This window comes from Syzygium oleosum, unplaced genomic scaffold, assembly GCF_021117445.2.
Source record: "Syzygium oleosum isolate NSW1041296 unplaced genomic scaffold, Sole_v2.1 Sole_v2.09, whole genome shotgun sequence".
NCBI classification, from domain to species: domain Eukaryota; kingdom Viridiplantae; phylum Streptophyta; class Magnoliopsida; order Myrtales; family Myrtaceae; genus Syzygium; species Syzygium oleosum.
This window is the reverse complement of record NW_026607493.1, coordinates 9,161,306-9,174,292: the sequence shown is the minus strand read 5'-3', so window position 1 is coordinate 9,174,292 and position 12,987 is coordinate 9,161,306. Positions and strand designations below refer to the sequence as shown.

At 44.0% G+C, this 12,987-nt stretch overlaps 2 protein-coding genes across 2 annotated transcripts; both read right to left on the bottom strand.

Annotated features, from left to right (window-relative positions):
* Positions 1-2,147: 2,147 nt before the first annotated feature.
* Positions 2,148-4,127, bottom strand: LOC115694634 (putative DNA glycosylase At3g47830). The gene is made up of 4 exons (XM_056315017.1): positions 3,664-4,127; positions 3,018-3,218; positions 2,581-2,637; positions 2,148-2,502 (listed from the first exon to the last, which is right to left on the bottom strand). The coding sequence occupies exons 1-4, from the start codon at positions 4,087-4,089 to the stop codon at positions 2,245-2,247; spliced, it is 942 nt and encodes a 313-aa protein (XP_056170992.1). The 5' UTR covers positions 4,090-4,127; the 3' UTR covers positions 2,148-2,244.
* A 2,087-nt stretch (positions 4,128-6,214) lies between these two features.
* Positions 6,215-8,652, bottom strand: LOC115694007 (U-box domain-containing protein 38-like). Its single transcript, XM_030621107.2, has one exon. It carries the CDS (start codon positions 8,364-8,366, stop codon positions 6,762-6,764), a length of 1,605 nt encoding a protein of 534 aa, XP_030476967.2. The 5' UTR covers positions 8,367-8,652; the 3' UTR covers positions 6,215-6,761.
* Positions 8,653-12,987: the final 4,335 nt, after the last annotated feature.

Genomic DNA, 12,987 nt, shown 5'->3' with positions numbered 1-12,987 from the left:
AATTCAAAATTTCCTCTTTTGATTTTCTTTTTCCCGTGCATCTGCAATAGTAACCACATAAGCATATGATTGAAAGAAACCGTACAAGCTGTGTGTGTTTCACATTGATGCTTCGGGCAAACAAAAAGGGCATTGAAGAGCTGTCGGCTCAAAAGATTTGAAGGAATCTTTTTTTATTGCTTGCTCGTTTCATGACCACATCTTGACCACTTGGCTTGAAAAAGTAGGCAACCTCCGACCGTGACCGCACGTGATTGAAACCTCAGGCATTTCAAGCCACAAAGATACCCGTTAAACAAAGGCGTCCTTCATCATGTTGCCTCAGAATTCAATCAAATCTTCAAATGTCATGCGCTTGTTTTCGCTTTCGCACGGAATATGGACCCCCGTGTTCCCATTAACAGCGTAGCGCACTTCACGTTCTTCAAGTTTCAGCAGGCGAGCGCCATCACCAACTCGGCGAAGTCCTTGTTGTCGCATGGTCTAGGTGCATGCATTGCAACCACGAGTACATAGGTACGAAATGCAACACAATTAAGGTCCCCAAAACATGTTAAGAGGAGCGTGCGTTGCCCGAGGAAAGAGGGGACCGATTTCACACTGTTATACATGGGAGTATCTGAATATTTTCTGAGTAGCCGTGAATGCATAAAGATCAAGAAAACAGAGTGCTTCATTTATCAGTCGGTTTTGATAAATCACGGTGTTTAAAACTGACATTGTACCTACTAGCATAAACCATGAGATTGCATTCTAGCCAACTAGGAAAAAACCAAACCGTTTTCTCTAAGGGTAATTCAAGAGAAATGAACTTTAAGCTAGGTTGATACTGTGATCACATCTATTCATTTCACTTGTGACAAGGTAAGTTGAGATTGCAAATTTTCAAGGGCTGCATCAAGTTCTCTAGTTGGCAAATGTGATAATTCTGTTGAAAAGTATCTTAGTTAGGGATTTTCTTTTATTTAGTTTCTCAACAAATGCTCTCACAACAGTCTTAACGAAATCCATTTTCCGAAGTTCTCTAGTTGGCAAAGGTGTCATGATTCTAACCCTTGCTTGGCTTTTCTATGCGAGTCGATGATTTGCAGCGAATACAGAACATCAAACATGGCCCAGATCGATTCAAATCTATTGAGAAGCAAAAGAAAAGGAGAATTCCCCACTGGGATGTCAATCAATTTAAGCTCCAGATTTTGTGAAGCACCGGCACAAAAATTTGAGGAGTGAATGACTAATTTCTCTAATGAGTTTGTCAACAAAGTGATATCGGGATATTTGTTAAGCATTCCAAAAAGGCTTTATATATCTTGTGATATATACGACTATCTAGAATGGTAGATCTTAAACCGACAGTGCTTTCCCCATTGAGTAAGTATTATAAGCAATGGTTTCACTGCAAAAAGCCAAACACTTCTCTCACAGTAAAATGAATGTGTTTTACAAATATGACGAATCTATTTTTAAACTCTACATTCTCCAAACTTAACTCTGATCGGCAAGATGTAGCACACCAGTGCATAAGATCTTTCTCCTAAAATACACCAACACTTTTAGAGCAGAACAGTGCTGCACAGACCCGTTCACGAACAAGATCAGATCCGATTTGCCTTTATGTGTCCATCTTTCAGAGCGAGCCAACTTGGGTCATAGATGGGCTATATACATAACAGTCTAAATCTGGTCCAGTCGTAAAGCTAAGGAGGTGAGATTATACCAAAAACTGACTCAGCAAAAGGAGGCATCAGATCTTTGGGTCATGGGTGGTGAGAATCTATGACTCAATCCGTACATTTTGTGACGGGTGTAGGACCCTTGTGGTGAGGCCAGAGGGGTCCCCAGCGATGGCCACCCATCCATTCCCTTTTTCCTATTAAAAGAAAAAAGGAGGATAGTATGTAACTGAACCAATTTAACGGGTCCAAAGTCACAGGCAACCCATCAGCCATGGCGTTTTTGCTTTTGTTTCCCCACTAGTAGTATATCTACTTCACGGTGAAGTCTTCACCTATAAAATCCTGGAGACTCGCGAAAGACGCATGCTTATGCTTGTGAAAATTAATCGATCTTGTAAACTACCTAAACCCAGTAACAAACAGCACCATGTTGCCCTAAAACATGCTTTCAGAGAAAAAGAAGAACCATGGTGAAACCAAAAGAGGCATTGTCAATGAAGAGGAAGACATAAGATACAGAAATTGAAAGATTGAAAAACCATGATTGCCATTTGCAAAGTGGCTTGTGCTATGAATTCTTACAGTAGTTCAGTAGAGGACAAGCTTTGCCGGGAGATTCCTCCCTGTGCTGGCTATCCTTCCTTTTGCCACATTGCTGGCTATCCTTTCTTTTGCCGCATCTGTGGCACATCTTACCATGAGTGAACAAGAGGCAATTCAAATCAAATTTAAGCTCGCTTGGAATCCGTTGGTTGAGATGGAGATACGCTTTGTTTCTGTCAGCTGTAGTTGGGATCCATCCAATAGTCTTTGCAATCTCGAAGACCTGAACGTGTGTGCCTAGCATTGAAATTTGATAGTGATGCTAAAATAGCGACTGCCTTGTGTAATGTAAAGTACTCACATGTGTATCCACTGGGAAATCATCTTGCTGAAGATGGAACATCAAGACACAAGCCACCTGTAATACAAATGGGATAATAATGACATTGAGAAATTTGAAAGCAATAAGATGCAGGAAACTGAAAATGGGTAATTTCCGATTAATCAAATCGAGAACCCTACTACAACATCTGTCATCCTCAAACTCTGATATCATTTCCAGCGAGAGCCAAGAGAAGGGGGTCATGCTACAACCACTTTTCCTAGTATAGGATAGTTAGACAATTCAAGCTAGAGGAGAAATGAAGACATTTCAAAAAACTGAAAATGGCATATTCATGTCCTTGAAGTATAATATCCATGACATCCTATGATGGGCTGACCAGAAATTTTTCACGCTTATGAGCTCAGCAACATTATCATAAGAAGCTAAAGAATGGACAAAGAAAGGATAATTACCGTCTTCGGACCAATGCCTTTGAAAAGGGATAACTCAGCCTTAATGTCACCAACCGAGAGATCCCGCAAGTATTCCAAGCATAGTTTGCCCCTTTTCTCTAGCAAGCAAGTCAAAATGTTCTTAATGCAAGCTGCTTTTGTTGGGGCTAGACCTCCGCATCTTATGGCATCCTCTATACATGTTGATTCGGCAGCAAGAACCTTGGAAAATCCACAAGAAAATTCATGGGAAACTGATGGAATCATATAGAACAATAGTGATTTTCTTCTTGAACAAATTGCCGAGACTACTAAGTTCCTGAGAGAAACTAATCAATCCAAATACTCCGCGCTCCTTAAAGAAAACGATCACTATTCAGAAACATGACTCAGGAGCAATCTAAAGATGCATGTACTAAAATCAGGACAAACTGGAACCCCCAAACATGAACCTAGGTCACTGTCCAAATTCAACCCCATTTTTTAAAAGCTCATGCCCAAGAACACTTGAGCGAGCAGTCCGGTCGCTGGATCAACACAACAACGGATCAAATCCACCTCAATGTTGAAACTTTACACGCACCCATGAAGCCAACAGCACCGATCAGACAACTCCAGCGCTAATCACCGCCAAAGAAGGGTTCAAAGAGAAACCAGAAAGGCTCACATCTTCCCAGGAGGGAAAAGCAGACTTGAGGGAAGCGAAAGCCCTCTGAGAGTTGACGTCGGTCGTGTTCTGCGACAGCACGGTCTTCACCAGACCATCCAGGACGCTCTCTTCCTCCTCCGCTTCCTCTTCACCGGCGAGCGCCGTCTCCGCCTCGCTCTGTTCGCGACCCTCGCCTTCGTCCTCGACGACGAGACCCAGTTTCCGTTGCCTCTGCTCTCGGTACCTGGAGAACTCTCGCGGGAAGCCGTGGAGGGCCAAGAGATCGTCCCGGACCGCCCGGCATTCCTCGGGCGTGGGTCGATGGTGGGTTTGGTACGGATCGCCGTCGTGGATGGGTTTAGAGGATTGTGTTGGAGATTTGCTCGGGAGGGAGGTTGAGCGCGGGCGGCGGTCCTGGAGCTTCCTCTTTCGCTGCGTCTGCATTTTTTTTGCCCGGGAAGCGCCGCCGGAGGAGGAGGAGGAGGAGGAGGAGGAGACGATGCGCGACGGACCAATCTCGTAAGACGCCGGGACTTTGTCGTGGGCCTTGCGGGTCGGATTTGTGGGCTTTCTCAAATGGGCCGTAATAATAATGCCTGCGGGCCTACACTTTGGTAATCGTCCCCGCGTTTTTGTGACAGAATAACAAGACCGCGCGATTTCAATAGGATCAAAGTGTGAACCCCCCCCCCCCCCCCAAAATAAATAAATAAATAAAAGACCGGGAAAATCCCGAACTTGTATCGGTGTAATAAAAATGCCTTTTGTCTACTCTCGAAAACCCTAAAATTTGCCCACTATAACATGAATACCTCAGATTTATGCCAGTGTGACAAAAAAGTATCCTTTGTCTACCACTTTTCCGACACATGCTAATACTCCAAAACTTTTCTCGTGTCACTATTACCCCAAACTTGTATTAGGGTTTTTGGTGGTTAACGAAAGGTATTTTTGTTGCACTGGTACGAGTTTAGAGGTTTTCTGTGACACAAGAAAGAATTTGCGATATCGAGTGTCATAATCGACAGAGTTTATGATTTTTTGTGACGCAAAAAAAGTTTAGGGTATTAGTATCACGGTGAATATAATTTAGGATTTTTGGAAATCCAAGAAAAGTTAGGGATATCGGATATTGGTGTCACAACAAATGCAATTTAGGATTTTTTTTTTGAATTATATGGGTGGCCAACTCTTCCTCTCAAAAGAGTGTTTGAATCGCGCCGCGAAAGACGAAAAAAAAAAAAAAAGACGAAAATGAAAAGCAATGATTTGAGGGTCACCTCACATATTCACTAGGGAGGTGATTCGCGTCGTACGGTGTTCGAATTTTGTCGGATTCAAATTTGCTTTTTTTTCCCGAATTTGTTTATCTCGTTCATACCATTGTAAGTCATTTGATAGAGTGTCCCGAGCGATCTTTTACCTCTCGAACCTCAGTCATAATAATCACTGTGCAGCTCATAAACTCCATTGGCGTCGAGAACGCAAATTCGTCCGTCGCTCGAAAACTTAGGCAAGAAGGAAAAACTGGCTAGAAGAACCAAGAAAAGGTTGGCACGCGATTGGACTATATGCAATCATTGGATCGTGTACTTGACTATTGAATGGTTTATCTCGTGCCTTTGGTCAGCACAATAATCATATAGAAACTGCTGGTGATTTCACTTTCATCCTCTCCACTTCCTCCCAACTTTTCTCGTTTCAGGCATTTAGGTACAGAAAGGGCAAGTTCAGCATCGGAGAAAAACAAAAGGCGAGTGAGCCTGTCAGGATAACACGTAAAGTTCGATTTCTTTCAAAAAGCTAAAAAGCAGAACTTACTTGAGTGAATTGAAAAGGAAGAAAGAAAAAGCAACTCGAAAAAGCATCTTCATGAGCACGATCCCCGGGGGCCAATCTCCCTCCTCTGTTCTTCCTTTTCTATTGAACGACGATTGGAGGCTGGAAGCTTTTAAGTACCAATAGGAGGGCTTAGTCTGCTATGTTAGATTTGCGGTCAACATGCTTCAACACCAATGCCCACAACTGAGGCATGAAAACGCCAAAAGCTTAATACAATGCATAACTTGCTGAGACTAAAGAATAAGACTCTGCTCGGCAGAAGCGAAAAAAGAATGTTGGGAAATTGCAATCGAAGCAAGCTTTCTATATAACATCATCAAGATGCATCTGGAGCAGGTTGGGGAGAAGGAACAGAGAGCAAAAGCAGGCAAGAATACTGTCGCACTCAATGCCAGCATTAATCACAAAGGGACAGCTGACTAGTAATAGTTTTGCAGTTTTTAGTGTCCCACAATATATAATGACAGTCCAACCCCATCACCATCTGTTCACACCACCATCTCCAACTTGCAGGTCACACCGAGTCTTCGGTCAACTTGGACAATCAACAACCAATGCGCTGGCATGTATAAGAAAACAGCCATCATCATGCTTACTTAAACAGGGGCCATGAAATGGTAAATGAAAAAAAAAAAAAAAACAACAGAAGAAAGAGTCAAACGGCTCTTAGCACAGAACAGTAAGATAAACTTGGTGAAAATAGTAAGGAAAGGTAAGCTCAACAAGCTCTTCAAAATCACTCTTCCTTTCTATGTACAACTACACAGATACAACACCATAAACAACAACGTAAGCAGAATACACATGGACAAGACAAATGTGCAGAATATCATTATACATTTGACCCCTTTTGATAATTATGCCGTCTGTGTGTTAAATTACAAAGGAAAATGCACTGCATTGTTCTTTGCCAGGATCCCGATATTGTGACTTTTCTTGCCTCCAATTCTAATACGAACAATCATCAAAACCGATAGTTTTTCCCCCAACCAAAGAAGCTTGGCACTGGTTTCTCTCTGTCCATAGCCCGAGCCACCAATTGCGCAAAGGGATGCCAGTTAAGATTGCCATGATCCAAAATATTATGCACACGATGAGGAGTAAAAGTCTGGGATCGTTTATGCTGTAGATTCGCCTGCTCATCACCACCATACCTTTTCAACATCATTTTCTCAATCGCCGCCGAATTTCCTCCCTCAGGCCTTCATTAACACCAGTCATTACCGTATCCACATCATGAAATTCAGAGATAACATAGATCATAGGATCAAAAATCAGAAATCTGATGAATTTGCACTATAGACGTTCCTCCCACCAACTCTGCAGCTAGTTCCACTAAGTTGAGCAGACTCCAGGAGCGCCTCCCAGGCCATATTCTCTTCCTCCCCATTATCCCTCTCTCTCACCATCTCCAACAACCTCTTAGCCTTATCTCTCGCCCTCTCGCTCCCTCTCTTCTCGATCTCCCTCAATACATCCTCTCCCCTCGCTTCTTTCATCAACCCTCTAAACCTAAAATTCCCATGACTCAATGCATAAAGCGCGCCCACACAGTTTTCCTTATCCAACTCGGACTTTGCCTCGTTCCCTCTCAAAAGCCCAACCAAAACTCTAACCGCATTACCATCGAGCATAGCTGACCTTCCCTCGACACAAGCAGCCAAATTGCAGAGGATAAGCAATACCCGGCTCACCAAATTTCCTGCTTTCACCATTTCCAGCAGCCGCGGCACGGAATTCAGCTTCACTAACTTCATCTTATTACTATTAACCAGAGTCAAATTATACAGAGCGAGAGCAGAATCATGCCTAGCTCGCTCGCTATCAGATCTCAAAGCATTTAACAATGCCGGCAAAGCACCTAAAGCCCCAATAGCCATCCTGTTATCTTCCTCTATGGCCAAGCTAAATAGAGCACCAGCAGCATGATCTTGGGCTTCATTAAACCCGCCCTGCAACACCTCAATCAAAAGAGGGACGACACCAGACCTCACAAATCTCACCTTGTTCGAATTCTCGAGTGATAAATTGACCAGCGTAGCCACAGCATTCACCTGTACATTGCAGTACTTGGAAACAAGAAGCGGCTTAAGGGCAGAGATCACTCTTGGAGTACAAAGAGCGGACCTCCTATGTTCCTGTGTTCTAGTGATCTTTCTCAGCGAAATAACCGCCTGTTCTTGCTCGAAGATGTCGCTGCTCTTCAGCTTCAACAACAATTCCTCTTCTTGAGAGCTTAAAATCGGGGCTAGGGTTTGCGTAGGGTTTTCGATTTCTTGAAATTCCGAGGACGAGGAGGAGGAGGAGGAATAGCAACAGGGGCGAGTCTTGAGAGGCAGAGGAGTCTCTGGGCTGGCCGCAATGACCACCGACTCCTCCGACGAGCTCGAGCAGAACCGGTCAACCCGGCGAGTCAACTCGCTCGCCGCGTGCTTGTACGTCAACGGCGGGTTCCCCGCCACGTTCTTCAGCAGCTCCCTCTCCGAAACCCTGATAAGCCCCCCGCCATCACCTTCCTCTTGCTGCCGGGCCGCCATCTTCGCACGGACGGCCTTCTCCACGGCGGTGTAATCCAGCGCGAGCGGGCGCTCGACGCCCCACTTCTCGCACCAGCGGAGGATTGTTGACTTGATAGCCAAGTTGGGGAAGAACGTCTCGAAGTCGGGCTCCGACCCATTTTCAAGAACCGGCGCGAAGCTCAGGTCCCGGCACACCTGGACGGAGACGCGGTCGAAGGTCTGACCGGAGGACACGACCACGGGGTCCGCCATCAGGGAGCCCGCGATGGAGCACAGGAACTCCTTCGGGGGATCGGGCTTCGAAGGGGAAGCCGAGCGAGAGAACGAGAGCCGCCACTTGTACTTGCCATTGCCGCCCATCTCCCAGAAGCTCGAGCTCGGCTGTCGAATTCGAGAAGACGAAGTGGGGTGTCAAGCGTTACTGTAAAGGATGAACATGGGGTCTTCGAAGGATCGGCGGATCGAGAGGGTCGTCATCAAGCTTTGGGAAGATATGAAGAGGAACGGAAGGCGTGCTTCGGGTGGTGCTCGTGGTTTATCGAGAGGGGATGAAATGAAGAGAGAGAGAGAGAGAGGGCGTGCGGGGCTGTAATGGCGGCTTTGCTTTGTCTATCATTCGACATTTGACATTGTCGTCAGGAGATAAAGACCGACGTGAAGTGGTGGCAGTTCTTCTTCTTCTTCTTCTTCATCGTTCGTTAGTTAGCTTTTTCTTTTTCTTTCTTGGATTAGTACTGCAAAATCAGTACAATTGTGATAAATTTACCTCAAATTAAAATCTAAACTGATACACCCGTCACAGATTTATCCTTTGTTAGTTTTTGTAAAATTTTACCGTCAAGTTGCTGAGTTGAATGATACGTGACAATTGATGCGTGTACCAGTTTGAGTTTCACCCCTCCGTTTGTCACGAGTTTATCCATTTGTGATTGTTCGTGGTAGTAATCCAATTTAACTGAGGATAAATTAGTTTGGGGTAAATTTATCACAAGTGTATCGGTTTGAAATTTTTAGTGGTAAAAAAATTAGTTCGAGATAAATTTGTCACAACCGTATCAGTTTAAATATTTTTTTTTTGGCGTTAATCCTTCTTTCTATTTCTTTCTTAGGATTATTTAAGAAGGACAGGTTGGGCCGTTAATTACCAGTCGGTCCTGTTATTTTCCTGGGTTTGCAGCATTAACTTTAGTTACATGCATCAATTGATCAAGAAATATATATAAAATCACGTAATTCATGACGAATATTTCGAGGCAATAGTTAGATTGGAGTAACCACAACGTTCTTGGAGATATTTTGGAAGTTCACAAAGTATAAATATTTATAATATGATCTACCCACTTTAGATAGAAACAAAATGATAATACATAGGGGTGAGCAAGATAGACCGCCTAAATCGAGAACTGTCCAAACCGGACCAAACCGGCCAGTTTGATCATGTTCCTGAAAGTGTCGGTACGGTTCCCGGATCTTAAAAGTGGAACCGGTGTCCAAGCGGTCCAGTTCCTGATTCCAAGGTGAGAACCGGACCGACCGGACCGGACCGACCGGACCGGACCGAATATACATTTTTAACTTTTTTTAAATTTTTGAAGAAAGCAGAAATTGAAACCTTAATCTACCTTTCCAATTTCCTCAATTCCCTCCCAATGCTCTCGCCTTTCCCTCTCAATGCTCTTGCCTTTCCCTCTTGCCTAACCCCTCGCTTGCTCGAATGTCTTTCCCTCTCACGGCCTCGCTCGACGTCGACAACTCGATGTCTTTGCTTGGAATCCAATGAGATGGATTGTTCTGTGGACTCTGATGCAGTTACACGTGGTAAAAGGCACAGATTATTCATGAGATGAATTTGGCTTTATACATGGTTACTCAAATGTAATGTCTGACTTCCTCTTGGTTGAAGAAACCTGACACTAGGCAATATCTCGACTGGGGGGGAAAGTGTGGAGTGTGGTAATGGCCCTGATGGGGGGGATGCCCAGACCATAATTTTATAAAGCGGGACCAATAATCTTCTAAGAGCAAAAAAGTGTCCCAAATTGTGACTAGAATTTTTACTCTAAATACTTTTTTTTTTGGGTAATTGAGGTGTCCGGGCCAGCTTGCGCGCACATCGACTATTCCTCCGGGGAGACTAGCACAGCAACCCACCGCCATGGCCCCCCACTTAAATCACAAGTGCTCAGCTGGGGAATCGAACCTGGGACCAGTACGCCTAACCACACAATCCCAAGTACGCCCTAACCAACTGAGCTATCCATGGGTGGGTTCTAAATACTTATTTTTATTCAATGTAATGACAATAAGTGATTGGTTCAATTGGAACCGAACCGGACCGGCGTTCCGATTCAGTTCCCGGTCCCAACACCAGCCGGTCCAATCCCCAATCCCAGAAACTAGGAACTGGTCCTCCCGGTTCCGGGATGGGACCGCATTGGACCGGGAACCGATAACTCCTAATAATTCATATGGCAAAGTGTATTTAATAAATTATAATAAGAGTCTAAGCATAGTCTTTAGCATTTTCTATAAAAGATAAATTTATGTTTTCTAGATAAGAGATTCAATCGACTAACTAACGCTAAATAAAGTCGATGCTTCTTGCATCAATCATTATTCAAGATAATAGGAGGGAAAAGTACCCAAAAAAAAGAAAATTCTAAGCATATTGCATTGGTCCTCAACCTTTCAATTGGACAAATTTAATCCTAACATTTTCACGTTTTGTCAATTGAGTCAATCCAACCAATTTAGGCCGGAAATTGCTAACGTGGACGCCAACTGTCCTACGCGGCACGACTGATGCTAATGTTGACATTTTTATTATAAGGTTTTTCTTTTATTTTTCTTCTACGGCCTGTGCTAGGCTGACAAGGGCTGGCCTCGCCTGAGTGAGGGTCATCCTCTCCGCCACAAGCGGGGCAAGTGCCAGCGAGGCCGCACTAGCCCGGCAAGGGTCGGCTTTGCCTGCCATGGAAGAAAAGAAAGGAAAAAAAGAAAAAAATTATAAAAAATGTCCGCATTAACGTCAGTCGTGCCATATAGAATAATCGGCATCAACATCCAGTAATTTCCGATCTAAATTGGTCTGATGGACACAATTAGTAAACCGTGAAAAGATTTAGAATTGAATTGGTATTAATGTAATGAATTTAAGATTTTTTTGACGTAATTAAAGATTAGAGGTTGATGGAAATTAATTGCAACAAACTCCTTCGGAAACAGGTAAAACCTCGTAGAAGGTGCGACGGCACTCCTTCAGCCGCTTCGCCCGTGCCTATATTCGTGGTTTTTATAAGTTTCTGTTCATCATGATCGGGATGTTCAACCAACAATGTCTCCTTGTCTTTCTAACATTTGATTGGACACGACAAAATCATCCTACGAAATAATGCTAGGCCTGCTTAAGTGCTAGGACAGGGATTAAGTTTGTCTTTACTACAACTACTGATTAATTCTCGTTCTATTCCCATTTGATGACACCTACGCCTAACCGCTAGTCTTTCCCTACTGATCAACATCGCTATTCGTTGGGAAACCGATACTGCCCATATTCAAATAGTCCAATAGATGGTGGGGACAAAAGTATGAAATACTTTGTTATTTCTTTCCAACATGGGCGTAGGGAATTGTTTGCTCTCTTCTTTCCGGTATAATTCGCTTCGTGCGGGACGTTTTTCAAAATGATTACCCCAGGAAAAATGATAATTGAAAAAATGGTATCGATCAGTATTCGCATAGAATCGGGTTTTCCTCTCATGCGGGAATTAGTGTGCATATTGCGTACAAGCTTTTAACGGCATTTCATGTGAAATCAATCTTTTACCGATAAGATCTTACGAAGGTCCCGACGAAAGAATGGTCTTAGGCTCGATGGGGAATACCGAAGCTGAGATGGCGAAAATCCTCTCCCTGGAGATCATCGATCGTGTGGTTCCCATCATCGTCCCAATGAACCAGCCATACTGATGATCCTTGGGAGCAATAGTTAGAGCAAACATCCAATGGGCAATGGCTCTCGAGTCTTTCCCCCTTCACGGCACCTTTCTTCCACATTGTCGGTAAAATAATGCGTTCATCGTACAGGTCCGAACCCGATGAGTCAAAGGTCAAGCTCGAGTCCACCGTTGTCAACTTTCAAAGTCAACTGTGTCCCACCCCCCGCACGAACAAAAGTGATGTCCTTTCCAACATGAATCGAAGACTCGCCCGGCTCGAGGAAACTCTTAGTCAAATGCACCATCGAGCTGATGAAGCTAGAGGCCTAGAGTCAACGTCCCAAATTGCTTGGCAAACGAAAATAAGTTTTTTCGAAAAATTTCCTCTGCTGGTATTTAAGAAAAAGCATCTCCATCACATTTCTCAAAAATTTGCTGAACTAAATTAAGTGAAGATAGAATGCGCACATAGAGAGACGACTGATATATCATCCGATTCATAGGGTTTATACGGTATTCTCACCAATAATGAAAACCCCGTGAAAAACGATGCTACCCCTTTTGAGCTTCTAGGTCAAGAGTGATGGCACTCGCCATATTTTTCATGGTGCGCAAGCCCCACTCAGAGAGAGAGAGAGGGGCCCCCAGAAGTGGAAGCTCCTTTTTGTTGCTTCCACGACTCATCAGGCAGTTCTTAGCTCGTGGCTAGTAAACCACCACCCCTCCACGTTTCCAAGGGATGAATGAAAGTTGAAAGAAAGACATTTCGAAGTAACACGATCATCATTCACACACCCAGTTCAGCACGAGTGTCGATTCCACTATCTGCTCCAAGTAGAAAATTTGGAGAGCATTCACGATACGGCACCAATCTTAAAAAGTATGACACAGACAGACCCTCCAGCTCACAGACAAGGCAAACAAGAGTTGGCAGAGGACTTGCACTATTGTGTATCTTTCTCACGTCAGGCATCGCCGTGTTTAGGCGTGATTTCGGGGTTGGGATATGATAAGCAATTGGAAGGTAAACAACATATGTCATG

Bases quoted from the DNA above. Each gene is read 5' to 3' on its own strand.
- LOC115694634 (XM_056315017.1), bottom strand. From the start codon at position 4,089: ATGCAGACGCAGCGAAAGAGGAAGCTCCAGGACCGCCGCCCGCGCTCA. The intron at 3,219-3,663 runs GTGAGCCTTTCT...GGATTTTCCAAG, and splicing joins CTTTTCCCTCCTGGGAAGAT to GTTCTTGCTGCCGAATCAAC. The intron at 2,503-2,580 runs GTGAGTACTTTA...ACACACGTTCAG, and splicing joins ATTTCCCAGTGGATACACAT to GTCTTCGAGATTGCAAAGAC.
- LOC115694007 (XM_030621107.2), bottom strand. From the start codon at position 8,366: ATGGGCGGCAATGGCAAGTACAAGTGGCGGCTCTCGTTCTCTCGCTCG.